This window comes from Temnothorax americanus, unplaced genomic scaffold, assembly GCF_048541705.1.
Source record: "Temnothorax americanus isolate GAGA-0224 unplaced genomic scaffold, ASM4854170v1 Scaffold2, whole genome shotgun sequence".
NCBI lineage: Eukaryota > Metazoa > Arthropoda > Insecta > Hymenoptera > Formicidae > Temnothorax > Temnothorax americanus.
Window position 1 is genome coordinate 3407921 of NW_027509338.1, and position 27734 is coordinate 3435654.

Consider the following 27734-nt stretch of genomic DNA (forward strand, 5'->3'; position numbering starts at 1 on the left):
GCGACGTCCGCGCGCAACGTCACGCGATATACGCGCGTACAGAAGCGGAACGCCGCCGCGGCGCGCCGCTGGCTTCTCCCGACCCGAGGAGTTTAGACCGCACGACTTCTCGACGTGAACGTTATTTTATCGAAACTGAAATAACTTGCGTCGCGCCAATATTCTGATAATTTGAATACAAATTTACGCGATTAAATTTTGATGCTGAATCGTAATCGAAGGCAATCTTCAAAAGATCGGGAAAACAACGACGTTGCATATATATGTATATATGAATATTTAAATATAGAAAATAATTGTTAGAGGAAAAATCCCTCTTTACAGTCAGGACTGGATCTTCGTAATCTAATAATGTTGTTCGCGTGAATTTTATGTAAAATGGCGTTTTTCCTAATTGATTTTATATTATATCGATCGTATTTTACTAATTCAATTAAGTAGAAATTAATGAAAGATGCATGTGATCACTAATACTCCTGTTTCTTCTATTTTACTCCAACATCCTTGTTAAGATAGCAGGTTATACATAAAAATTAGTATTAGTCATACTTATATTACCTGACAATGCTTTTGTCGGAGAATTTGTTATCGGAGAATGTTATTTCCACACTAAGGAGACTTTTCTTGGAGAGGACCGCTCTTTCGAAATACGCTCGAGTTTGGAAACAGCCATGACCCCATTTCGTCGACATTCCCGCCGGAGTCTCTCTTTCCGAAACCCGGGGACCGTTCGGGGCCCCGGACGTGCCACGAGCCGGCCCTGATCGCTCAACGAGCGCTCCGAGAAGACGATTGTGTCACGTTCCTCGACAACGAGAATGGCAGCTCTCTGAGTCAGCCGACCGAAAAACTTATGTCGCTCCGGCGCCGTCAAGGTTGCTTTTGAAATTTTGGAACCGCTGAAAACCATACGCGCGCGCGCGCGCGCGAACGCAACGCACGCACTCTCGGCGGCGCGACCGCGCTTTTATCTCCTTCGCGGATAACGTCACGTCGTCGGACTCCCGGGCGCGACTTATCGCTCGGGAAACGCACTCTCGAAAAGCGCAGACGCACACGCGTAACCGCGAGAGTTATCGCCGACAATCTAACGCCGCGCCCGACATGTATCGCGATAAAAATAATGCTCTTCCTTTCTCTCTCCTCTTTCTTTCCGAGATATCGCGAGCGTTTGAGCGAATTCTTTCTCCGGCGTTATATACTTGCTTCTTCACTTCTCGGTTGTGTCGCTGTACTTTGTGTTTGCATTCTAGATCCGAAAACTGATAGGCGAATTTGGATACGCTCTATAGTGTTCTAGCTATAAACGCCAAAGATCATTGTATATACTCAAAAAAGTTGCTAAGATGGATAATGCATGACAATCTCTAAATGATATAATCTAAACATTATAAATTCTGTTAAACATTGCAACGACAGTTTAAACTGAATATTTCGTCGACAATAAGTCCCTTTCGATCGCTCCAAGTCCTTTTTCTTTCGACAACACCGACGTTCATCCATAATTCTATTTCACGGCTCGTCTAACCTCTTCACTCATCTCTTTAATTTAATTTCTTTGAGAGATATCTCCTTCAGCCAGCCACAGTTTGTGTTGGAGAAACCGAGCTCTCCGTGGGGATCGAGAAAAACAGTCCGCGCGCGCGCTCGATCATAATAGTATTTCTTATCTCAGGATTATCGAATTGGGAGAGAGAGGTCGAGCGAGTCACATCCATGAATACGAGCAATATTGAATCGAGCACCGAGGCAGAGAGCACTTCGCGTACAATAATTTTGCGAACGACGCGCGTACCGCCGCACGCGAGAGGTTTCATCGCGGCCGCGGTGCTCGAAGATAAAACAGACCGACTATTGTACGAGTGAAATCGACCGTTCTAATCCGATACACACGCGAAATTATTAGACGAGAGTAGGCTTCGAGAGTGTTTACGTAAGAGCGTATAACACTCTGTTTCATTTTATATATATATATATATATATATATATATATATATATATATATATATACATATATGTATATAATATATATTCTTCCGTGGGAACGCTACAATCGTCCAAAATACCTCGTCCGATTGTTTTCGGTGGGAATACATATTAAAAAAGCGCGCGCCGAATAAATCGGTCGGCTTTACGTGCGGGCCCTACAAATGTCGCGTCGCCATCGCGCGCCGCGCGCGGTACACCGCGGTCGGAGGATAACAGACGTGACTCGTTGCTGTCAGTCACGTCAACGGGGGAACCGGTTCGAAAGCTCGGAAAGGCGGCCCGGCGTTGGTTCGAATAGACTCCGCGGCGAGGATGATGATCGTCGCTGCAGCGACGTTTCCGAGAGTTTCGACGGCGGTGGCGATTGGTGGGTGGCGATGATACGGCGACGGTAATGGCGGCGTCGAGAGCGCGGCAACACGGCGTCGGGCTATTAATAATGATCGGATACCGAGTATCGCGGTATCGAACCGTGGGTAGGTATAGGTGTACGGAAGGTTGAACACCCGCTGACCTGTGATAATCCTTTGCCGATTAGTTCCCAACTGTAGACAGAGGCGGCGCGGTTTTAGAACGGTCGAGACCGACGACGGGAAAGCGCCAGGCCAGGCGGGAAAGTGAGGAAGAGAAAAAGAGACAGAGAGAGGCTGAGGGATGGGAGCGAGGATGGGCGAGAGAGGAAGACGGGACGCGATCGCGAACCGGTTGCTCGCGAGTCAAAAAGGTGCGACCGGGTCAGGCCAGCTCGAATACGCACGGCGGCATTTTCGTATGTAGCACCGCCGCGCTCTGAACGTCACGCGATAAAGGCCTGGATAAAGAGAAGAGAAGAAAAGAGGTAGCCAGGCGCGCAAGTTTTACGGCTGCACCCGAGAAATTTATACCGCCGAATCGACTGATTAATCGCGCCAAATCACGATAGATATCGGGTCGAGACGAACCGATCGAGCCAATGGTGCGCCAATAACGGGAAGCAAAGATATTACGTGAAGATAAGAATATTTATCTATAACAATATTATTAGATAAGAATATACGGTTTTTTTATTATAATGCACTGAAGATGGCCTTATTTCAGATCGAAACGTATGTTACGCTGTTTATCTAAATTATAACAATATAATACATTTTTAGCATGGTGTACATATCCAGCTTGGTTCATTAGCCCCTTTTATCTCCTTTATTACTTTTTATATTGAACAACAATTTCATTAATATATATTAAAGTACGCAGACATGCAACGCAGCATTTACTGCGACTTCGAGTCTTCTTTATGGATTATGGGTTTATATGTGCCTATGTGCGCATTGTTTGTGTTCCGTGCCACGTGCCCCGTATCGCGAAGATGATCCACACAATTTGCATGTATAATATACCACTCTTGTGTGTGTGTGTGTGTGTGTGTGTGTGTGTTTGCGTGTTCCAATACCGTCGGACATACACAAAGGGGCCGATAGGAGCTCGCCCATAATGTTTAGGGTTAAGCTCGGTTTTGATTCTACCCTATGGGATGCGCACGTCCGGGTGCGCTCTCTATTGATTCCGTGACTCGAAGCGGCGAGCCAATTTGTCGAAGGAAAAAGCGCGCCTTTCCTTACGTGGAAACGTCTCTCGTCTGGGAAAAAGATATATATGGGATCCCGAATAAAACGAGCATTCCTCGATCCTCGTCGAATCTATACGCGAGTACAATTGGGAAATCGGTCTCGAAATCTTCCGAGACCGAGACTCATACATTATTCACCAAAGGTGCACGCGAGAAGCCTATCCCGACGTGGATTTTAAGTTACTTCGGGATCCCACAGATGTGAATCACGTGGCGCCTTTTCCACCATTTTAATGTCAGCCACGCAATCGATAATCCATTCCCTTTCGTCATCTCGATATACATACATATATATATCAACGTGTAATCCACGACGACGGGATCCGTCGTCTAAAGCCGAGGGAATATATCTGCCCCCGAGATCTCAATATATGTATATACCGGCTTCGTTATGCAGATTTCTTTGATAGGTTTCTTTACGCTACGCGCGCGCTTTCACGCGCGGGGACTTTGCGACCGTCGTCGCGCGAAAACGCAATATATGTATATAGGTGCTCGCGACGCGCGTATCCTTGGGGCGGTATTTATTCGGGGCGCTATTAATAAATCGTATTCGTATGTAGGCCCCTACTGGAAATACATGTCGACCGCCACCCAAGTGTATTTCCACTTCTAATTCTGATTCCTCCCCTCTCCCCCCGCCCCCGCCCACCCTCACGCACTCTCTCTTTCTCGCTCTTTGTTATACGTTCTCGCGACGAGTTACCGCGCACTCGGGAACCTAGACCCGAAAGTGCACGGTGAAGTGCACCTTAATAAGAGCGACGAGCGGACACACCGGTCGCGAAGCGGAATTCAGTCCAGCGACATGAAAATTTAGATGCGCGCGTCGGACTATTTTTAGCAGCCCCGACACAGTGGTGGGAAAAGTGTTGCCACCGGCGAATATATAGGTTACCGCCGTCGGAATAGATCGCGGGGCGCGGGGCGCGTGGGAAAACGCGGGGGGCACGGCCCTTATCGGGCCACCTAGTTCTCGAGGTGGTCCGCCGCCGATCCGCCGCTGGAACACGGTTGTATCGCGGACTACAGGCGGATAATCCTCATTAACGATCGACAAAGCAAATATCGTTAATTTATTACGACGGGCGCTTACGTTACGTAAAGACGCGTAGAGGAAGAAGGGGGACGAGCCGCGAGCGACCGCCGCGAATTTCAGTCTCGACGGAAGCGCGTGAGAGACAGCCGGAGAAAGAGAGAGCGAAGAGAAGGGAGCAACAGAAAGAGAAAGAGAGAGAGAGAAAGGGAGAGGGAGGGAGAGCGAGAAGGAGAATATTCCCCTCTCGCTGCGGGCGCACGCGTATTATATGCCGCGCGTTGCTTTCCCCTGTGAAAGTCCCGTCGAAAACTCCGTATACAGTTCTGGAGCGTATAGATGTATGTACACCCGCGGACCGGGGTCGGTTTCGTCCAAAAGGTGCTCGGGAAGGAGGCATCTGGCCGTCTCGCCTCACCTGCGCGCACGGTGCATACGGCAGCTGCTCGCTCGCTCGCTCGCTCGCTCGCTCCGGTTATCTTCGTGCTTACGTGAACCCGCCGGCACGTGTGCCAGAACAAAAAATATATTTACGGAACGGGCGGTGTGTGGCGGCGGCGGCACGTTGCCGCAAGCGTGGCCAAATACCATGCGCTCGCGCTCCGCGCGACAACGCGCGATTAATAATAAATTATCTCTCGAGTATGCCGTTGGATTTCTTTCGAGGGGCGTTTCTCGGAAAAATACATTTATTATTTTCGGAATACGCGTTTCCTATTAATAATTTTCATCGCGTTCTTCGCGAGAACTAAAAAAATATGAAATTGCAGAGGGATTTGTGTTACTCGGCTTTCATATTTACCGTAAAGGCATTCGGCTATGAAATCAGCGAAACTAATGCGACTACGCCTCACAGAGTCACAAAGCACGATTATCGTGACAATATATAACCAGGTCCTGAATTGAATGTCGAACAGTCCGGTCTCTAGTAGGGATATAGTTTTATACATTTCCTCGTGTGAGATGAACCTTCCCCCCTCCCTCTTCCCTCCCTCGTCGTGATACGAAATGCTCGAGGAAAGCGGAAGCCTAGGGACAACGTAAACGGAACCTGTTCCTAAAAAGAGATCGAACGGTCTCCGCTTGAGGGGGCAGCCGATTTCTCCGGCGAGCGCGGCGGCGGTGGGCGGTGGACGGTTATTGCAGCGTCGTGTTGCTACGAGGGAAATCTCGCGTTTTATCGAGAGCGGCCGAGGGGCAACCTGTAACATGGACGCGGGGCGGGCAACGCAACGATGCGCCAAGCCGCTCCGCGTCGCGCACCTTTCCCGCACACCGGAAGCGCTGCCGTGCCGCGAAACTTCTAGAACTTTCCCAAGCGCGTCGCGCGCTATCTCGCCCGAGGAGACGCCGCGACCCGCGACCCTCTCGTCGGAGTTGGTCGGAGTTGGTCGGAGTGTCGTACGGCTAACGGTCGCGAGCGCGAGAGTCACGACCTATTTAATCGATATCGGCGAGTCATTCTCTCGACGCGGCACGCGGCGCAAAGTCGGATGTTTTTCGCGCGAGGCGAAACACGATCCGTCCGCGTAAAATAAGCCGGCCGACGCGCTGACGCGCACCGTGCACGCCGGAAGCGCGCGCCGCGCGTATTTTTCGACGCAAGGTGGGATCTAATTGGACGAGCCGCCGAGCCGCCGAGGTAGGAAGAGAAGGCCGTTCGGGGTGGGGGGGGAGGAGAGCGAGGGGAGTGGGGGAAACATCGAGATGATGACGACGATGGCGCTGCCGTCGCCGTGCCGAGAGGCTTCGTGCCGCGCGAATAATCGAATGGCCGTGTTCGCGACCGTCGTAATTTCCCTCATTTTCTCGCTCGCTTTCGATCGCTCTCGTCGGCGTGGGTGGCGATCGGGCGTGTTTCCGTCGATGCTTTCGAACGCGATCTCTCCCCGATGTCTAACCCGGTCGGAAGTATCGTTGACGACTAGATTCCACTCACCGTTGCCGATCACGACTCGCGCTTGAGATCCAAATATTGACGTTCCCTGGGATAATTCTTCCCGATGGATTCACGAAAATGCGCGCACGGTTTGACAGGGTCGGCATGCTTAATATGCGAACGACAGCTTCGTAGATGAATAGATGATACCGCGCGCGACAATCGTACGTACGTATACAACGGTGGCAAAGATCGAGACACACTGAATAAGACATGAGGAACAAAGGAATAAATATAACGGTTCATCCGCAATAAACGTATTTCGATGTATAGGAATGAGGAATGGGATTGATACAACGGATGCAACCTTCGAGTTGATTCAATTTGCCACATTATGGATACGGAATTAATAATGTATCGTGTCACGGCCGCATAGTATTATCTTTATAAACAAAAAAAAATCGCCTTTCTGCCCATAAAAAATTAATTTAAAATTGTACTTGGTGAATCGCGGAGCGAATGGACGTTACGTTATTTATTTTCGATTATTATTAAATAATACCCGCTGTGTATTGAACATTTAATAAAAAAAATATGCTGATGCGACGACATTACGCGTCACGCGAATGTTGGATATTATTTTGCCAGATGTCTCTTAATATTTCTCTTTTGCGTTATTGCGTTTCCAACGGAGCTCTGTGGCCCGGTTTTCCCTTGTAGACTCTAGCGCGGCGCGCGCGCGTGTGTGACCGCGGCGACGGCGCGCGGCGCGCCATCTGTAAACGAGCGGGAAAGAAAAGCGTTTCGAAGGCCGCCGGCCCGCCGGCCGGGCCGGAGAGTCGCTCGGGTCTCGGGCGAATCAGTGCGCGTTTCCCTCTGCCATTTGCGCGTCGGTACGCGGCAGCGGTGTTACCGGAATCTCTCGACGTGTGCTTACCGGTGCGTAGAAGACGCGTAACCGCCGTGTCGGTTGAGGTGTGCTCTACACGGGTTCGTGTGCGGTAACGTGCGTGGATTTCTCACGATCAAGAATCGATCGGTATGGCGGACACGGAGGTCAAGTAAGTAATATACATGCCGGTCTTGCGTGAGAGTACGCGGGGTGAACGGCGGCTATCGATTCGACGGCGGAAAAATCGCGCGCATATACGGCGTCGGTTTCCCCCTCGCGTTCGTTCGCCCGCGCGCCGAGCCTGTTTCTCGCTGATCGCCGCGATCTTCCGCGTTCTCCGTCGCCGACGACGACGTCGTCGTCGTTCTCGTCGCCCTTGGTCGATCGCTTTCGAATTATCGCGGAGACGACGACGACGAGAAAGGTTGCCGAGCCACGAGGAGAGAGGAAGGGGTGGCGTGCGGTCGGCGCGCAGGGGGGGGAGAACGAATAAGCGAGCGATGCCCCTCTCCGTCTCTCCTTCTCTCTCTATCTCTCGCCGCGTCGCGCGACAATACTCTCGGGCCGATTCGCGGTACGCCTAACGATCGCTGGAAATTACCTGCCTGCCCTTGCCGCCGCGCGCGCGACGACGACGACGACGCGACCCGACCCGATCCGACGCGTGCTCCACTTGCGGCGGTTTTATGGCGGCTTCGTTTCGTCCCGCGCCGGATCTCTTTCTCTGTCTCTCTCTGCTCCCCGTACCCTCCCCGCGACCGTCCGCCGTCCGCCCGCGCACGATCGAAGACGAGCGCATCGCCGCCGATCGGCGGCGATGGCGATGGCGGCGGCCTCGTGTTCCTTTTGTCCCTCGACCACTTCGCTCGTTTGTTTACGTCGTCTTTGTATATGACGCGCGCGTGCGCGCGTAAGTACGTGTGTATACACAACACGTATACACACGCACGTACGCGCAACGCACGCGTCGTTTTTTTTCCCGGCAACCACCCTCTCGAGGAAGACGAGCGAGTACGTGCGAGGACGATCCCTTCGTCTCAGCTCCTTTCTCTCTCTCTCTCTCTTTCTCTCTCTCTCTCTCTTTCTCTCTCTCTCTCTCTCTCTCTCTCTCACGTGACTTTCTCCCTCGCTCGCACTCGACGAGAGAAATAGTTGCCGTCCCTTCCTTCCTTCGTCTCCGCGCTTCGGACCGAAAGCGGTCGACGAACGTGTATTATCGATCCTGCCGGCTCGCGTCGATTAGACGTAGCCGGCGACGACGACGACGACGACGACGGAGATTCCATCGGCGCGATAGAATCGCTTGCCCACGGGGAATCCTCCGCGGGGGCAAGACCGGTATAATCTCCGGAAGAGACTTCTCGACATGATAAGAGACGCGCGAAAGAGAGACGTCCGTCTCTATATTTATCCCTCGATCGGTTTTCAATTATATACCGGTTTTCCGATCCCCCGTCTCGCGGTCGCGAGACCGTGAAGACGTTCTAGGAGTATAACGGCATCCTTCGCGAGGTACACGACGTCGAGAGCCGTGTAAAAGGCCGCGTGTTGGATCGCCGCGTTTACGACCGCGAGCGCGAGCGTCCAACGATTCGCCACGCCGAAGCCCTCGTCGTCGGTGTGGACTTGGTGGTGATCGCGGAGAGCGCGGTGCGACGGTGGTAGTAATGGCGGTCGCGGTGGCCGGCGACGCGAGGGGCGAGCGAACCCGCGGTTGGTTGGCGGGCGGGCAGGCTGGCGGGCGGGTCGCGGGGGGAGGCTATAATATTAAACTCGCTAGATGCCGCCACCGTTGGCGGCGTCCTATCTCTATTTCTCTCGGTTCGCCGCCGCCGTCCTTGTTGCCAGCAATGCCAGCCAAGCAATGTGAAACGGCAGCAAATACCCGAGGCTGGAGCGCGCCAGCGACGGCTTCGCCGGATTTTAAACGCGGGAAATGTATATCGCGCGAATCTCCCCGCGGTTTTTATCGCAGTTCCGCCACGGTTCTCGGCATTAGTGTTATAAGACGATCGCTTTCGTTGGGATGAGAATTAATTTTGCTGCGTGTTTTCGTAGTCCAATCATTTGTTTATTAGAGAATCTTGCTTGTCTGTGATCGATTATAACTTATTTGTCATGATTTATTCTTCTATCATTCTGATTTATTATTTCTTGTATCAATATTGTATTAATGATAAGTTACAGTTACATGATAATTTAAACGAAAAACGATCCTATTAATTATTAGTGAAGCTACTTTGATTGTAGAATATATGCTTTTATAATTAATGTTGAATTTACGAAACAAAAGGATTAGTTACGCACATAGTCTGTATTTATGCATAGAGCGTTTAATACATTATTCAGTATATTATAGTAGAATACTATATCTACATTGTGATTTTCAGGGAAACAAAAGTCACTACTCCTCAGAAGAAGGTAGTGCAGGAGAAGGAAGAGGAGAAGGTGGTGGTGCAGGAGGAGATTGACGAGGATTCGAAAGCATCTGAAAATGGGGATACAAAGGAAACCAAAGAGAATGGCTCGAGCGAGGAGAAGGAGTCCGATGAGAAAGAAGCAGAATCTACGGAAAATGGAGACTCGACAGGTATTATTGAAGGACATTTTTGTCATACCTGCATTTAAAAAAAAAAAAAAAAAAAAGAGAGAGCTCCACGGTGTAGTAATGTATCTATCTTTCTGATTGCGACTTCAGATGCTCCAGCCGACAGTTGCTGCGTAAAGAGGAAATCGACGGCCGCAGCCGATGCAGTGGAGGATGCAGCGGACGGCGCGAGTCCCGAGAAGAAGTCGAGACTCGAGGAGAAGTGCGCCGAGGCCGAGAATAACGGCGACGCGGAGGAGGCCACGGCCTAATATTCTCTCATGTTTATTATTGACAGACAGACCTAATCTATAGATGCAATTTTAACTACCGAGTGTGAAGCCAGGGCAGATCTGTGCATTTTCAGAGAGAAGATGGCGAGCATAAAAAGAAAAAAAAGAAGAAAAAAAAACCAAAAAGAACATTTTGACGTTTATTGCTTTAAGAACTTTCTGTGTTCAGGATGATTGTGTGTGTCTCCCATAGTATTTCTTGCAATTGTTAATTGGCAATAGCAACACGAGGCCGATATTTTTCGAGAAAATATCGCGATTATTACATTTAATGTAATGTAAAACATAAACAAAACGTGTTCTCTGTACTGGCATCCACGTGCATACATATTATATATTCACTTAGCGTTAGAATCCTAAGGTAAGGAAATATACCGATAATGTTTAGAAATAATATATTTCTAATTAATTAAAAAACAAAAAAAATGACGGTGCGGTGTTTGGAAAATGGGTACATTTGTGCAACATAATATTTCCACCTACTTGCTAGTCCTCATTGTTTCCGACGCACGGACACACGTTGTATCTTATACCTATAGACACATACACACCTTGGACTATACATTGGAGATAGAATACGGATATTTTTCTGCGAATCAAAATACATTCCCGAAAAATAGATTGACTTGTAACGCTATGACTGTTCGCCGACGGAAAACCTTAAAAGAGCGCCATTTATATAGCTAACATTGCGTGTGTTTCGCAATATTTTATTTATGTAAACGGTAACTTTTGCAGAAAGCGAGGAAATTGGAATCGTTTATCTCGACTTTAGATAAATTGTAACGCGTTAAGCTCTACCAACACGTAGTATGTGTTTACGAGCAAATATTTTTTTATTTATTTTTTTTTAAACGAGAACACTCGAAAAAAAGCAATGTTTAGCACTGAATAAATCCATTATACAATTTCGTCAAATTGGTCGTGATTTTTTTAAAATTGAAATATGAAATTCTTTTTATTTTAATTACAACGAAGGCACAGTATACATATAATTTATCTTACCTCGGTTTTCACATGTTGTACCTATGTATGTATAGAAACGTTGAGCGGAAAAGAATTTGTTTTGAATTTTGCTAATGTGTAAAAATGTATGTCATTCGATAAAAGCACTGCAGTTGACACAAAAGCCAAAAGTTAACAAATCTCGAAATTTCGTTTGATGTAATTAACTCGAATTGACTACTAATTTGCATGTTATTCAAAACTATTAAGTAATTGTCAGATGTAAGTCATCGTTTCTCTTAGTTTGTAACGAGTTAGCTTCAAAAAGCGCTAATTACCTTATTATATTTCGGTGACAATGTGACGATAGTTGATATAATTTTCAATGTCATTATTTTGCTTCGTATGTAATAAACATAACTGTCGATCAGTGAGGGTAATAACATATGTATGTTTAAGATCTAAAATGGTAAAATGTGTTCAACAGCTAATACTAATAAAGATGGTTCTCTATAATTCTTCAATGAATTATGGCTTAAGTTGATTCTTGACCCTCTGGGAGAGCCATAGTTTCCTCTTGGTTTCATTATAATTATCTTTTTAATAGGAAGAGATTTTTTTAAGTCATTGTAAAATCTCCACTGAAAGATTGGAACTTGAAGCTTGTTTTTATTTCTGCTCTCTAAGGAATATAATATTGCGATCTGTTTATCCCTAATTACATTAGAATTTAAATTTGTTTTGAAAATTTTGTTTCTGTCACAGAAATATTTGTCTATTAAAAAATTTTAAAATGGAATTCTTAAGTAAAATATAATATCTATTTCTATCAATGTGTAGATTAGCTTTAATTTCGGTTTGACTTACTTTTTATCTTTTTCTAATTCTTAGAACTGTCTCTCTCTAGTTCTAAGAATTAAAGAGATCGAGAGACAGTTCTAAGAAAGAGAAACAAAAGATGAAAAATAAGTTGAGCCGAGATTAAAACTAAACATGAATAAAAATGGACGTTAACAATTGTGAAATAAATTCTTCTCGGTTTGAGTAATTTATTATCATATTTCTGTTAACAGATCCTGTTGTTTCTCTGTTGACAAAATTTGTAGGAAACACTTTGTAAAATTTGTTTTTGACAGATTTATGTCCATTTCTATCAATGCAGCCCAGGTAGCGGAGTGACGTCAAAAATGACGTATTAATTCCCTCTTAATAACGTCCTTTAACGTCATTAAGACGTCTTTAGACGTCATCTTGCTACCTGGGAGATTACCTTTAATCTCGGTTTAACGTACTTTTTATGTTTTTTTTTCTTAGAATTAGAAAAAGATAAAATGTATGTTAAACCGAGATTAAATTTAATCTACGTTGATAGAAATAAACATATGTGATAATTGTACTTTTTTTTAGCATTAAGAGACTACGCATCTCGAAATAACTGTAAATTACAAATTGCATTTTTTTATCATGGCAAAAAATTTAATTACATATTATTTGTAATCATTAGAATTATCATTTGTTTTCGGTATCGTATAATAAAGTAACTTTTTATTGAAAAAATTTTAAATAAAAATGTGCTAAATCTGCATTATATTGTAGCTTAAAGGTTTATATTTTCATCTGTTACAAAAAGGGTCAAAATATACAATCCGGTCCTACATGAACGTTCGAGTAGCTTATCTCTTATACAAGGGATAAGCAAAAAATTTTCGAAATATTTCTCCGAAACGAAAAACCCAGGAAAACCGAGGCCACCAAGGAGGTAAGTCTGCACCTGCACTATCACGATCGAGTGCAAATCGTGCAGAACCTGTGTGGTATCTTTCCAAGTTGAGATAAAAGCATCTAAATCTTACGTGATCTATGGTTAAAGCATGATCAATGAGCGACACGAGCGTGTTTAGTGTTTACTTTGGGAATATCAAGAATTCATAACGTCACGTGCCTCAAGTTCATCCATTTTTCAAGGCCTTTTTTTGGAGAGAAACGAGAATGACACACCACACAATAGAAATATTATGAGAAAAGTGATACATAAGAATTTGTCTCGCCTATGCCTATAAGATGGCTGCTTGGATCAACATAACTACAAAGTATATATGTTATTATTGTAATTTGTAAACATTAATTACATTAAAATTAAACATTATTTATAAACATTATTAGCGTACGGACTTTTTAGTTAATTACAAGGTGAAAAATAATGCCAGTAAAACAAACTTACAAGCTCCGAAAATTATTTTTCTCATGTTTTATGCTGTACTACTTTCTCCGATGTGTGATAACTTAACGTTCCTGATTAATCATAAATTATCATTGTCAGCAACATGAAATTTTTATCTGTACTTTTGTTTTAACAGACTGGAGCAAGGTTTGAAGATAGTGGCTCGAGTGGATAACAGCAAATTCCGGCTTCTCGTCAACCGCATATGCCAGACTCTACAGACCGGCATTGACACAAAGGTGTTCAGTGAAGAGGAAGAAGAAAAGCTGCTAGTTTCGTTAGATTTGACGAAAGATGAATTGGCTGTCCTGCTGGATACTATTACGTCTATCTATACGCAGGCTGCATGTAACGTTGTCAAACCATCTGTCATGGAAACAGTCATGAAAGACAATTTCAAATTAGATGAAGAGAAAATATCAATCTTTACAAATGCCTGGATGACTTATGGAAAAGGCATTGTGGAGAATCTTAGGCAACAGTCTATTTTTCCTACTCAGGTATTTTAACATACAGTTGAAAGAACAATGTTTGATAAATTATAAATCTAATGATGATCCATTGATGATTATGGTGGTTGAGAAATGAATGAACTATATTTCTACATCAATTGAAAAATAATACTTTTCTTAGCATTTATTGTTTGTCATGAGATAAATATCATTACAAACCTTAGTATTCGAATCGACAAGATGTTCGTTAAAAAAGTTCATTTAATATCAGTAATATTAAAAATTGCATATATCTATTTAATATGAATTATTTTTATCTTTGGTATAAAACTGTATTTGAAGACCAAATAGTAATCGGCAAATCCAAAAGCATATTTAAAGGCAAAATGTATGAAATTCATAAAAAAAATTAATATTAGGCATAAAATAACGCTCAATGACTAAAAATGTCAATGTCTTTTTTTATTCTATATTATATATAAATCACACACACACACACACTATTTATATATATATAAACTATATTTCTTTTTTATTTTCTTTTAAGGTGAAATATATTAACTGGTGCCTAAATGTGCAATCATCGTCTTCTGCAATTTCCAAAGATGCACAACCTGTAGCGTTGCTCCAACTAGGTCTTACTGGTGACAAAACATCTACGTTAACAACGGAGTTTGACAAGAAGCAATTGACAGAGCTGTATTACAATTTAGAGAAAATTCAAAGTCAGCTAGATACTCTTCAATAATAGGTTTAATATTTATACATATATCGCTATACTATAAATAACTGACAAATATAATTTATCATGTAAAAATATATTCTTCGATACTTTTCTACGTATTTACTTGAACATTATAAGCGCGCGTTATTTTCTAATATTATATATTTTTTAAAGAAATTAGTCAAAAAATTTATATTTATTTATTTGTAGCATACATATACGCGTCTGTTTTGTTCTTTTTTTTCCTACATCGATATTTGTTTATCATACTATAAAAATTTGATAAATTTTATATGATGAAGCATCAAAGCAGCTTCTAACTAAATATGTCTTTTTATATTATCGCTAAATGCTTATAAAGATGATCACGATTTAATGAAACGAGTTTAAAATTATTTTTTTTTTCATATTTCAATGAAGTTTTGATTTAATAATGTTTTATTTTACTTTAATATTCTATAAACATTTTAGTTGCTCTTTTTATTATTACAAAAACTTTATTCACCTGTTTATTTAAAAAATTCAAATTTTAAGGTTTGCAAATGTAAAGATTTTTAATACGTTTATATTAATTGACAACAATTTCAAATTTAATTATAAATTTTTAATAAAACGTGAAATTATTTATTTAATAGTTTTTAAAATTGTGTGTGTGTGTGTGTGTGTGTGTGTGTGTGTGTGTGTGTGTGTGTGTGTGTGTGTGTGTGTGTGTGTGTGTGTGTGTGTGTGTGTGTGTGTGTGTGTGTGTGTGTGTGTGTGTGTGTGTGTGTGTGTGTGTGTGTGTGTGTGTGTGTGTGTGGGGGACACAAGTTATATTTGATAATTTCAACAAAGTTTGTTTTCTGAATACAATTATTACATCATTATATGTAAATTAATTTAATAGTAAAAAATACTTATAAAATATATATCATCACCGCGCGATCAGCACACGATCACACATTGCACAATTTCGTGGCATTTTTTATTGCTATCAATACTATTGCTCATAATGATCACAACCTGCCCTGTTTTGCCGGCAAACAAACACATGTGTGACGAAACAAAGAGAATATGTCCGTGCAGTTCGTGTTCTGTCGCAATCTTACCATTTGCTGGCATCATTTTCTTCTACAGGGAGAGGTCGGCAATGCTACTATGATTACGAAAAATTGATAAAACCATTATTCTTTTGTCTGTCAACATTTGCATTATTAATAGATTTGCATAATATTAATCCTTTCAACATACGAATTGTAAAAACATACTATTATAACGGTTCACGATACTTTTTACAACAGAGGTGTATTGAATTAAACATTTAAAAGGGATAATATTAAAATTTTCCTCCACTTTTTGAAGAAAAATTTTATGAAAATAATTAATATGTATAATTAATGAATAGTAATTAATAAACTTACGCGCTATTAACAAATTTAATACATGAACTGACAGTCACTCACAATACGAAGTAACATACAATAATATGTATAAGAAATATTTCTTATTTCAAATATGGATGGACTATAATTCGACCGTCAGATTAAAAAAAAAAAATGATTTTATTCAACAATCAAATTTATAGAAAAATATCTTTTTTTTAAATTATAATACAATACTTAGGATACATGTCAAAACCTCTTTACAATGAATAATAAATTCAAGTCTAATTTAAATAATTATTTAATATTATTTATTTCTGCGCCAATACAGAATTCTAATGTCGAAGACTTTACTTGTGAGTTGCCACTAAAAATACAATAATCTTTTACACTTAATATAATTATTTATTTTTGAAATCTCTTTTATTTTTACATGTGTCGCGGGTGTTTACACTTGGCGCGAGACACTGTCGTGTTTCTTTATCACAAAAAAGAGGCAACAATTAGAGATGCGAATATTGATTTTATACATTATATTTATTACAACCTTTTTAAAGAAGGGATATGTGTGTGTGTGTGTGTGTGTGTGTGTGTGTTTTTATAATTATTCACTTTTTACTAATTAAACGCTTTTGGACTAATAAATATATAGTAAAACCTGTAGGAATACATAATCTCTGTACTAATCATATATATTTAAAAATTATATTTATGAAAATTTATTAAAAAAGGTTGCTAAAGAGATTATATATATACATGTATAAAATATCGACATTTGTTTATAATTTTCATACGTTCGTAACTTTTATAGAATATAGTCCTTTTCTTTAAATCATCTAAATGTTGATAACTACACAGGTATATTATTATAATCCAACGTTCTCGTATGTTTTAGACGGTACTCCATGAATCTTCTCCACACGCGGGCTTCTGTTGGGCAAGACATTTTCGAGGCTCGCGGTGTGACCGTTGTCTTCGACGAATTGAAAATTGATCTTCCCTTGATTCACGGTGTATTTCTCGCTGCCTGATCTCGCGTTCCGCTTCCTCTCGCCGGGAGGTAAGGTTTCCAAGATTTCGGGCGTTTTACGGATAAATATTCGCGCCTTGCACACCACCAGTACCACGACTATTATCATCAGGAACAGGATCACGGCCGTCAGGGTCCCCACGATCCATCCTAGTTTCTCATCTGCGCGCGCAATACAAGACGTGCGGAAAATTATCTCTCGTGTTGGCGACAAATATAAAAAATTACAATTGTGTAATTTAATTAAGAAGAAATATGAATATGAGGAATGAATAGATTTCTGAAATATTTCAATAAAATGCTGGCAGAGACCTGCTAAAGTGTTCAGCAAAACGAGCGTCGCGCTTCCTATTTCGACGTCGGCGTCGTCATCGTTGACGGTAAATCTGCAGGTCCATTGTCCTAAATCGGAATGATCCGGTTTGAAGAGCAGCTTGCATATACCCGTGGTGTAATCCATTTGCACGCTGTGCCTGCATTACGGCATAAAAGAAGTGTATTACGCGCGGATACGTATAATAAAAAGGATAATATACATATAGCGGAAGGTGTGTTACCTCGTTTTTTTTGCAAGCTGCCTGCTGGAATTTTGATATACGTGAACTTTTGGGGCGTGGATCCAGTGGCATCTGGCCTTCGACGACACAGACCCGACTCTGCATGCAAGAGTGACCATTTTGTGAGGCGCGGCCCAAACCGCGATAGTGACGGGCTCTAAAAAACAATCGATACCTCCTGAAATTGGATTTCCCTTTAATCCTTACAGCCTCAAGGATCTACCGAAATCCACGGTTATTTATCAAAACTATATTGTATATATCAGTAAATTTAAAATCGAATAATCTTGCTTGTCTTGTAAGCTCTGAAATATATTTAAATGCTGAAAGTATCATAAGATATTTGTAATTGCACTTTTTTGCTAAGTAAGTATAAAATTATTATTAATTTATTTTTGCTATTTTCTCTTCCAAGATTTCCAAATTTTTTAAAACATTGATTTCTCGTATAATTGCATTATTAACTTTGCTCTTGTTAAAAGTGCAAATTCTCTTTCAACGTGGATTCTTCTTGAGGTCATTAACTCATTAGGAAAGTTTTTTTTTTTTAATTTTTTGTCCCACTCACCAAAAGCCGCTAAATCTCCGGGTGCAGACTATCCAACGAGCGAATCATCTTGCTCACCCAACCACCATTCGTTTGTGCATCGATGGCTTTTGTGGCTTGATAAATGTTTGGATCGTTAGATTGTGCAGCGCTGATCTCGCGTGCGTAAATGAAATTAAAGGAACCCGAAAGAAATATTTCAGGCGCCATGTCAAACATATCCTCAGCTATTTTAACGTTAGATGTAAACATGTAATACCGCAAATAAACTGTAAAATAAAAATTAGATAATACTTAAAAAGTATTGATTTTTACGTTATAAAATATTGTTTATAATTGCAACTCACGTTGCTTGAAATCGCTATAGCCATTTTATTAAACATAGCGGTTATGTAATTTCTTCGTAGTTCTCTCAATAATTAGCGCCTGCAATATTTTCTCGCGGATATTTTCGATTAATTATCGCTATTTGCATTGTGCGTCAGCTTGAAATTGTGTCAGCCCGCCGCAAACTCGGGGAGAGCTCCTCCGGGTTCAGCTCGCTGTAAAGTAGTTAGTGACCGGGATGATGTGGAAATGAGAAGGTCGCTGTGACGTTTTCGCATTACTGTTTATTTAGACGAGAAAGAAAAAAAACCAGTTTACAGCAACTCAGAGACTTCAAAGCGCGCTCGAGGATGCACGAATACCTCGTCGTGCTTAACGATATACTTATAATGGCACATGAAGATTCATACGCTCTGCGAGTGAATCGCTCCGCTCTGATCGCGTGCATATTTCGTCATCGCAATTATTTACAAGGCGTAACCACGCTAACACGTAAAATATAATATATGCATTCGCTACTGAACCGATAATTAAACTGCCTTTATCTAATTACGCCAGTTTTTCGGGCTTCAAACTGAATTTGCTTGAAACTCCGCGAAGTAAAGTTTAAAATTTACAGTTCAAGAAGAAATTTAATTAGCTAAGACACTAGAAACTTAAAACACGCATTCTGATAACACGATGACATTTTTGCATCGTCGACCGACAAGTCGAGCGAACGTCGCAAACATGAATTTTCTGAACGCTAAAAACCTTAACACTAAAAATTGCCTACTTAGTATTAAATGCACTAACGGCTAGTCATATGTAATAATTATGAATCGTATAACGGACGTATATCAAAATTGTCGACAACGAATAAAGCAGTAACCACGACGAAAGATAGAAGCGCGATGTTAACTTAAGGATGATGACTTTCTATAATAAATAATGTGAAATGTGGGACGCATCCGGTGACATTAAAGATGCTCGTGTAGACTTATCTGTCGTTTAATACTCATTTGCATGATTAGTTTGTAACCTATTTATTGATGCTACTATTTTTATATATGTACAAGTATTTTTTATATAATGCATTTTAAAAAGAGCACGTTGTTCTAAATCATGTCTTGGAAAGTAAAATGAGAAAATAACGTAAGCATAATCATTATTCTATTACAATTATTACAACAGCGTTGAAATCAGAAAAAAATTATGTTTTAGTAAATATTAGTTGCTCGATTTTTTAATCATTATGTAAATTTACATGTAACATGTTAAGTAAAGTATTATGTGTGAAATTTTTGTTTGAATTGTTTTCTCATGTAAACGATTATTAAGACGTTCGATTCCGTGGTTTATTTAGCTAGAATGTTTATTCTAGCTAACTAAATGCAAAAAAAATCTCGCACTTTAATTAAATGCAAAATCTCATTTGAGCGCAGTCTCGACATTGAGAATATGAATAAGAAAATATGCGAATAGCATTGCTGATAATGAGTATTATTAATGAGTACGTCGAACGTATCGATCGAGAACAAATGTGAAAAATAGGAAATTTAATCAGCTTTTCATCTTTAACTTATTTTTTAATGGCTAGTTTAAATTTGCTATTATAAGATGGCTATTTCAACATTTATTTTATTAGATTACATTAAATACTGCAGTAATGTAACTTTTTTATTCTCGTTCTAAAATTTCTTCTTTTATTATATGTTATTTTTTTATCACAAATCGAAAAAATTGCATTGCAATATAAAAGAAAATTACAATTTTATTCGAAAGTAAATCTGTATATGCTCAATTTTTAAAAATGTTTTTAAAATGTTTTTAACATACAGCCATGTAATATTAGGCATGAGAAAGACTAATTTGAAGATATGCACTGCGTAATAATGACGTGGATGAATTGCCGTGAAAAAAATCGCAATTAATTACGACTCGTGTGTGTAGCCTCCTTAATCACCGGGGATAACAAGAAAAGCCGACAGGATTGTTAATTTGTGGTTTACCAGACGGCGCACAACGAGCCGATAAATCTCACGGTCTATCGGAAAATCGCGAGTGATGAACGGTAATGGGCGCTACCGTTTTTGATAATGCAAAATGATCTAACACTAGTAAATGCAAACGCACGACAACGTAATTAAATTAAAAATAGATACTGCGTTTCGCGGTAAAGCAAAGAATTATGATTCTGACGTAATCGAAGAATAATTTCGCGATTTTTATACGCATAATAAAAAAAAAATATCTACTTGGATTGTCTCTATAAACATACTAGAAAAATGCGTTTACTTTTCACGTTCTGTTCAACAAGATTTAGCGCGATTTAATCCTATTTTAGGACTACGCACATATTTTTTGTACATCTAACTATTTTTGTACATAACTTCAATAAAAATGCATGTTTTTCAACGAACTCCTTTCTCCAGAAGAATCCCGAGACAGATCCCGAGCAGAAAATCAGAAAGCCAATAACTGGATTGCTTATAGGTCCAGTTACTGGCTATATATATATATATATTTTTTTGTTTACTTTCTATTCGAAATCTCATAAAATCAAAATGCAACTTTTCTCATCGAATTGCAAAGGATAAACTTGCAAGGACTCTCAAGAAAAATTCCCGAGAATGCTAAAGACTTTTTGTAGAGTTTTACAGATTTATGTGTGTAATCCTTATAGGGTCAAGAAATACGCACAATCAAACAAATCGAATTATTTTCTTAAATATAAAATACTTGCTAATTAATAATTTATTATACACGTCGAAACTAGCGGTTTTAAACTTTATCACGCTGTTACGTTCCACTTAATGAGATATAATACTGCCCGAGACAGAACACGAAAATTGCTATCTTAGGCCGGTATTCATAGTTATTTAAGACCATCTTAAGTTCAATCTTAAGATGTCATGAACCAATCACAGAGCCGTATTAGCGTCTTAAGACCGTACTTAAGACGATCTTGAAGACTATAATATGAATACCAGCCTTAGACGTCCTAAAGGATTTGGCTATCCTTTCAGCGATCACCGCACGCCGAAACAGGTGACAGAACTTAATCGACGCGACGGAACGGCCGTAGGATCGTTCTCGTATACGGCATCTCTTACGGATACAATAAAATCGGTCGCCGATTATTTCTTTAGCACACACGTGGGCGGTCGCCGACGGGCAGCGAACGGCCCGGCTACACCTCGCAGACACTCGCGCTTCCACATCTAATCTAATGAAATGATGCTCCATCGACATGCAGATCCGTCACCTTTCACCCACAACAGTTCTCAGAGGACATTCGAGGATCCACGATCGATCGTGGGCACTTCCGCTATCGCCGCAAATCCCCCGGTCGATTGCTCTCTCGCAACGTTTATCGAGCGTGGATCCTCGCCACTTGGAGGACACACACAAATGTGGGACGATGAGTTTATGCACAGTTTATCTTTCAATTGAACGACCCCGGGTGGGCGTAACGAGGACTGAGTTATCGCCGCGAATCAACTTCGCAAATATTGAGACTGACCTTCGTCACTCCGACGAGAGATATCGAATTGCTTGAAAAGCAAACGAACCAAGAGCAGCTTGTTCAGCAAAATTAAATCCCTTGCAAAATTTTACATATATAATCTGTTATCAATGTTAAATATAAAAATTATAATAATTCTGGTAGGAAAATCGATTTTTTGAAGCCAGAGGAGATATGCGCCAATTCCATGGCAACTTACTAATTTCGTCTAGTAACGTTTTCCGACTGTTAGCTCGCTACGACACGAGGCCGTCCAAATGATGCTTGTGCCGAAGAAGCTTCGTCTACCTTGCGGATTGCAAAGACATGCGTCAGGATCCATGGCCTACACACTTATGTACACGCATACGCCGCGACGCGTGCAAAATTCACGACGCAGCTCTCCTCGATGCACTCGCGATCGCGGTTGGTTGCGACAGTCGTCGCGACAAGGCCACGGATCCTGAAATATCACGTATATAATACATGTCTCCTACGATTTTGTTTTAATCGATCGAACGCAAAGACGCGACTCTAGCCGGGGCTTTGGGACGAAAGTCTTGAGCGCATTTCGTGAAACTCAACTGAACGTGACGATTAAAAACATGAAAAATATGGTAAAGGTGATAACTTGAAAGTTAAGGATGAAAGATGAAGAAATTTTTGCGTCGTTTTAATCTCAGCAACATCTGTTAAATCATTATGTTATCGTGATCACCAGGTCTCGTTACGTTGCCTGTCAATTTGTGCGAGTTTCATGAAACAGACGTCTGATCGGTGCAACCGAAGAAACGAAGTTCTTCCACACGCGAGAGGTCCTTTTACGCCTGACAGCTCGCGTATGCATGGTCCTTGTATGCGCTTCTTGCACGCGAGATTCTTCTCACGCGAGGCACTTCGACAAAATTTATTGTAGTCTAATCCGACGCCTTGTAGGTAGAATATGTATGTACATTCCATGATAAAGCTGTTTCCAATAAATTGAAACTTGTTGCGTATAATGTGTCATCGATTCAGTCCGTTTCTGTCATTGATTAAAAATTCACGATCAAAATGAAGTCGTAAGAATTAAAATCTCATTTTGATTGCATGATGATGGGTCAAAGTCCTCGTGTTCTGAGTTGTGAAATTTGATTGCGTGTATTACAATTATCGGATACTGTAAATTAAAAAAAAAAAAAGAGAATTTAAATACTAAAGATGCGTGGAATGCGTGAACATTTATTACAAGAATCGAATACTGTAAATTAAAAAGAAGGATCTAAAAGTGCTAGAAGGAACAAAGAGACCAGCTCATCAGTACGCTTCAAAGACTCAGCTAAAAAAGTCCACAGTCTGAGAAGGAAGTATAGGCAACCGCTGATTATAATAACACAGTATTCTCAGGTCCTCTGTACCCTCTGGACATTTAGATCGCTTGCAAATTTACGATATTCAATAGCGATTTACGACGCATGATTTAGCCCAGGCCGAGCGCGCCGGAATCGCGCGCGACGATCGATTAATGGTGCTTCCACCCTTCACCGTAGCGCGGTGGAGAAGCGGCACTAAAACCGACCGTCTTAGGTCTCGATGATACCTGGCTCGAGGAGGGTCAGCTTCGCGGGCGGCGCGTCCGTGTAGTTCTGCTGGCCGTGTACCCTAGCGCCGCAGGTCCAGAGGCCCTCCTGCTCGGCGAGAGCGTGGCTCAGGCGGACGCTGCAGTCGCGGGCCTCGTTTCCCGCCGCCGGGAACTGCTTCACCACCACGGTGGTGTTGGAATTGACCGGGGTGAGCGACCACCGGCACTGCTCCACCGCCGAGGACGTCACGCAGCGCAGCAGAATGCTGCCGCCGGAGGAGATCTGGATATCCTGCGACAGCTCCGAGAACTTTACCTCCTCTGGAAGGAGATATTAGCAATGTCAAAAAGTCACGAGAAAAGAGAAGACTATAAAAATGTGGGGGGAGGGGGGTTACAAAGTATCTCTTTTACCTTGCTCGTAGACCATGAGCTTCGCGGGCGGCGACGTCAGGACGGTGTTGAGCGACACGATGGCTACCTGGCAGCTCCAGTGACCCTGTTTCTCCGAGTACACGTGCGAAAGATGGAGCGAGCAGTCGCGACCGAGATCACCGTTGCTCGGGAATCGGTTGAGGACGATCTCCGGATCGCTGCCGTGTAACGGCTTCCAGGTCCACACGCATTTCTCCACGCGGCTGCTGGTGACGCACTTCAGCGTGGCCTCCGCGCCTACCGGCACCGCCGTGTCGGTCGGCACCTCGACGAAGCTCACCTTAGCTGGAATCGGCCGTTGCGATAAGAGACGCAAAAAAAATGTGGATTTGGGTGAATGACGTGAGGATTCTATTTTTATTTCATTGCCGAAAGCACCTAGGAAATACGATTGTCCACAATTTTTTAGATATTCTCAGCAACACAATTAAAAGAAAAATGAGATAATATTGAAGCTGAAAATTTGGAATGAGATATAGGAGTCTAAGAATATCTGCTCTTTCTTTGAAATTAATAATATTATGATACGTAAAAAATTCTAATCAGATATATTAAGCAATAGTATTTATATACTTACGTATATCTTTTACGTAAAACTTTTAATTTTGATACTTGACAGCTTTCCATTTTACAGCCAATAGTATGCTCTTCCGAGAGAAGATCAAATGAAATGGAATTCAATTAGCATTATTGCACCATACGGTTGCAATTTATTGTACAGTTGTATTACGATTAGTTCTCGTCTAGCGTAAAGTGCTACATAAATTAGGCATGAAACGCGAGAGAAAGGTGAAATGTACTGAGGGAAAGTGCAGTCGAATTATGCCAAATCGAATTTATACTGAATTCCGATATCGATGTCTTAAAGCATACCGAATCGCTTTTTTTTCCATTAGTTAGACTTAAGATTCTGAATAAGACTCCGCCTTTTTAATTTGCGATTAGGCAGAAAGATGTGCAAATGTTTGAAACAGACATTATTACGCAATGATACTTAGAATTTCTGAACGCTAACACCGTTTTAGTATTTTTTTTTTGCGTGCGAGCAATCAATTTTCATCATCTCACGTCAAGACATCAATCCATTCGTAATTACGCGAGTATTCTTTCGCACGGCGGCGCTCGTAATTGCATGGCGGATCGGATCGGACGACTCGATAACGGGTTAATTGTTATCGGGCCGCGCGTGATTGTACGGTTTGGGCAAATTTATTTCTTAATTAAACGTAGCTGTGTCGGGTCGCGCGTACCTGTGGGCAGGAGGCTGACAGTCGCCGCGGGCGCCGTGTGCAGGATACCGCCGGGCGTCAAACGTACCCCGCAGGTCCACAGACCCTCCTCCTCGTACAGTATGTTCTTGAATCGCACGGAACAGTCGTGTTCGGCGTCCTTGTTTGGACTGAACTTCTTCACCAGCAGCGGTTCCTTGCTCGAGTTCGACGCCCTCCACGACCACTCGCACTGTACCACCGGCTTGTTCGCCAGGCACCGTAGGAAGACCGATTCGCCGGCCGCAACCTGCACGCCGCGCGACAACTGCACGAACTCGACTATAAAAGGGAAACGAAAGCTCTTCGATGGTTTTCTTCATTCGTGGAACGCGCGGGTTGCGTGGCATAAGATCGATCGAAGATCGAAGTCACGGTGTGATGCAAGATAAATGTGAGTATATTTTTCAATGTTCAACGATTATTACGAATTGATCAGAAGCGATTGATTTTAAATACAGGTCATGTAAGAAACATCATTAATATCACTGAGAGATTACTATTAGTTGTATTATTTGATAAAATGTTCGAGTGTCGATTATTTAACTTGTGAGAATATAGCAGAACAATAAGCTTTGTCTTACGTTGTTAAACGCGAACTACAATATTAACACATCAGACAATTATATGAAATATAAAAAAGTATAATTATTCCTAATATTTTTTCAAACTGTATTCTCGATTATATGTATTGTGTAATTCTATTCACGCAATCACTCAATCTGCGTCAATATAAAAATGATACATGTGTAAATGACAGCATAATTAATTAAATACCTTCCGATATGAGAAAACGGACGGGGGTTGCCTGGGTGAAGGAGGAATTCGGGTCTATTCGCGCACCGCAGGTCCAGTAGCCTTCCTGCTCCGGCAGGACGTTCTTGAACTTGATGCTGCATTCCTTGCTGTCATTACCAAAGGCTGGGAACGATTTCACGTCGAGGTTCCAGGGTTGCGACTGGTTCAGCTGCCGCCAGGACCACTGGCATTCACGCACCGGCAACTTTGTCTGGCACATTATCTGCGCCGAGGATCCCGCCGGCACTTCGACGACATTTTCGTGCGTCGCGAACGCGATGACGATCTCTGAAACGTGCGAGCGCACCAGTTGCATCTCGTGTGGATAATCTCTTACATAAATCTTGAAAACAGGGGATTCGAAAGTTGATCAACTCGGGAAACGAATTAGAAATGAAACTCGTTGCAAGCAATTAATTCTTTCTTTCTCTCCCTCTTCATTCTTTTCAACATGACCGCCTTGTACGCTGACACTTTTATTTTTAGATTCTTCAATTAATTCGAAATCTACTTTTTCTAGAAGGAAACGTATATGTTTGCATAATTCATTCGCGATTCTTATCAAAGTGAACCAAATTCGTATGGAAAGAACGTTTCCATGATTCACGTGTCTTTCACTTTTTGTGGATGACTCATTCGAGGGATCGTTATCAAAACTGAATGTTAATTTACCTGAATATAAGGATATAAGCAAGAGAAATTAAACATAACTGATAATTTATCACTAACTTTTGATCAAATATTGAAGCACAACGTGCGTAACGACGATATTTTGTGTCACCAAGTTTTTAATGAAAAATATATATATGACCATCTCGGCACAATTGGTGAAGACAAATAGCGATGTCAAGCGTGTTTTGTCACCAAGAATTCGAGGTCGTCCGAAAGCAACTGCGTAAATACATCGCGCTCACGCGATTAAAATTGTAATCGAAGAACGGGACTATGGTTAAAGCAGCTTTTCCCCGCGAAATACCAGAAAACATATAGGACGATTTAAAAGAAGGATGATAGTTTCATCGAATTTCCGAAGCTTAATTAATCATTGGTTTATCGATATAACATTAATAAGAGAACCGAAAAAAAGAAAAATAATGTTATCATTATGTAACACTAAAAAAACATGGTCAACTTTAATTTAAAAAAAATTCTTATTAAAAATAAGTATTTTCCTGTTACGAACATCAATATGTTCTTCATTTGTCTGAGGTATCGAGATATTACCTAAAAAATATGTAGTAAATTTTCAAAATTGATATATAGGATTAACAAGATTAAGCATCCTACCGTTAGCATTGACGATGCTGAGCTTGGCAGGATCGGTGTTGGTGAAAGGATCGCTCGTCGAGGCTCTCGCCGCGCAGGTCCAGTATCCTATCTGCTCGTGCTTGGTGCTGGAGAATCTCACGGAGCAATCGTTGCTGTTGTTCCCGAACGCGGGAAACTGTCGTACCGGCAATGGGTGGGTCGTGGGAGTTGCCGTGGTCGCGATCGTCGGGTTCGTCGTGGCTGAAATCACCAGAGAGGTGATCGAGCGAACGGCACCGATGAATATTCAGCGCGCGATTACAGAATTATGAGCGATATCCAGCATATAGAAAGATAAGGCTGCCCGTCTATAAGAGTAGTTATATATCACGCGAACTAGAGGAAGGCGATAAGAAAAAAACATAGAAGAATTTTAAAAGTGACTCACTCGATTAACCCCAGCGTTGAATTTATGATTGCATTAAACTCAA

At 41.8% G+C, this 27734-nt stretch overlaps 3 protein-coding genes and 1 long non-coding RNA gene across 7 annotated transcripts in view; 2 read left to right on the forward strand and 2 right to left on the reverse strand.

The window, feature by feature from the left end:
* The window catches only part of LOC143896857 (uncharacterized), a 59766-nt gene extending 57531 nt beyond the window's left edge, over positions 1 to 2235 (reverse strand). For both annotated transcript variants that reach the window (XR_013256779.1, XR_013256780.1), the window contains exon 1: positions 559 to 2235. This is a non-coding gene — a long non-coding RNA (uncharacterized LOC143896857). The remainder of the gene's footprint in view (positions 1 to 558) is intronic.
* A 5105-nt stretch (positions 2236 to 7340) lies between these two features.
* LOC143896856 (uncharacterized) lies at positions 7341 to 11755 on the forward strand. Of its 2 annotated transcripts, none has more exons than XM_077404963.1 (3): positions 7341 to 7571; positions 9793 to 9992; positions 10101 to 11755. In XM_077404963.1, exons 1-3 carry the CDS (start codon positions 7552 to 7554, stop codon positions 10259 to 10261), a joined length of 381 nt encoding a protein of 126 aa, XP_077261089.1. In that variant the 5' UTR covers positions 7341 to 7551; the 3' UTR covers positions 10262 to 11755. The 2 variants fall into 2 exon arrangements, with proteins under 2 accessions (XP_077261089.1, XP_077261090.1); XM_077404964.1 differs by lacking the exon at positions 7341 to 7571 and adding an exon at positions 9322 to 9340.
* A 1056-nt stretch (positions 11756 to 12811) lies between these two features.
* Vlet (COMM domain containing 10 protein valette) lies at positions 12812 to 17556 on the forward strand. Of its 2 annotated transcripts, XM_077404962.1 has the most exons (4): positions 12812 to 13317; positions 13585 to 13948; positions 14448 to 14651; positions 16881 to 17556. In XM_077404962.1, exons 1-3 carry the CDS (start codon positions 13289 to 13291, stop codon positions 14646 to 14648), a joined length of 594 nt encoding a protein of 197 aa, XP_077261088.1. In that variant the 5' UTR covers positions 12812 to 13288; the 3' UTR covers positions 14649 to 14651; positions 16881 to 17556. The 2 variants fall into 2 exon arrangements, with proteins under 2 accessions (XP_077261088.1, XP_077261087.1); XM_077404961.1 differs by lacking the exon at positions 16881 to 17556 and having other exon boundaries at positions 12813 to 13317; positions 14448 to 14735.
* LOC143896852 (uncharacterized) overlaps positions 16280 to 27734 on the reverse strand; it is a 28448-nt gene continuing 16993 nt past the window's right edge. The window contains exons 4-11 of the mRNA XM_077404956.1: positions 27283 to 27504; positions 25975 to 26283; positions 25180 to 25479; positions 23909 to 24214; positions 23513 to 23815; positions 17573 to 17729; positions 17328 to 17488; positions 16280 to 17177 (exon numbers count right to left, since the gene is read on the reverse strand). Of these exons, the coding sequence (XP_077261082.1) occupies positions 16852 to 17177; positions 17328 to 17488; positions 17573 to 17729; positions 23513 to 23815; positions 23909 to 24214; positions 25180 to 25479; positions 25975 to 26283; positions 27283 to 27504 (2084 nt within the window). The 3' untranslated portion in view covers positions 16280 to 16851. The remainder of the gene's footprint in view (positions 17178 to 17327; positions 17489 to 17572; positions 17730 to 23512; positions 23816 to 23908; positions 24215 to 25179; positions 25480 to 25974; positions 26284 to 27282; positions 27505 to 27734) is intronic.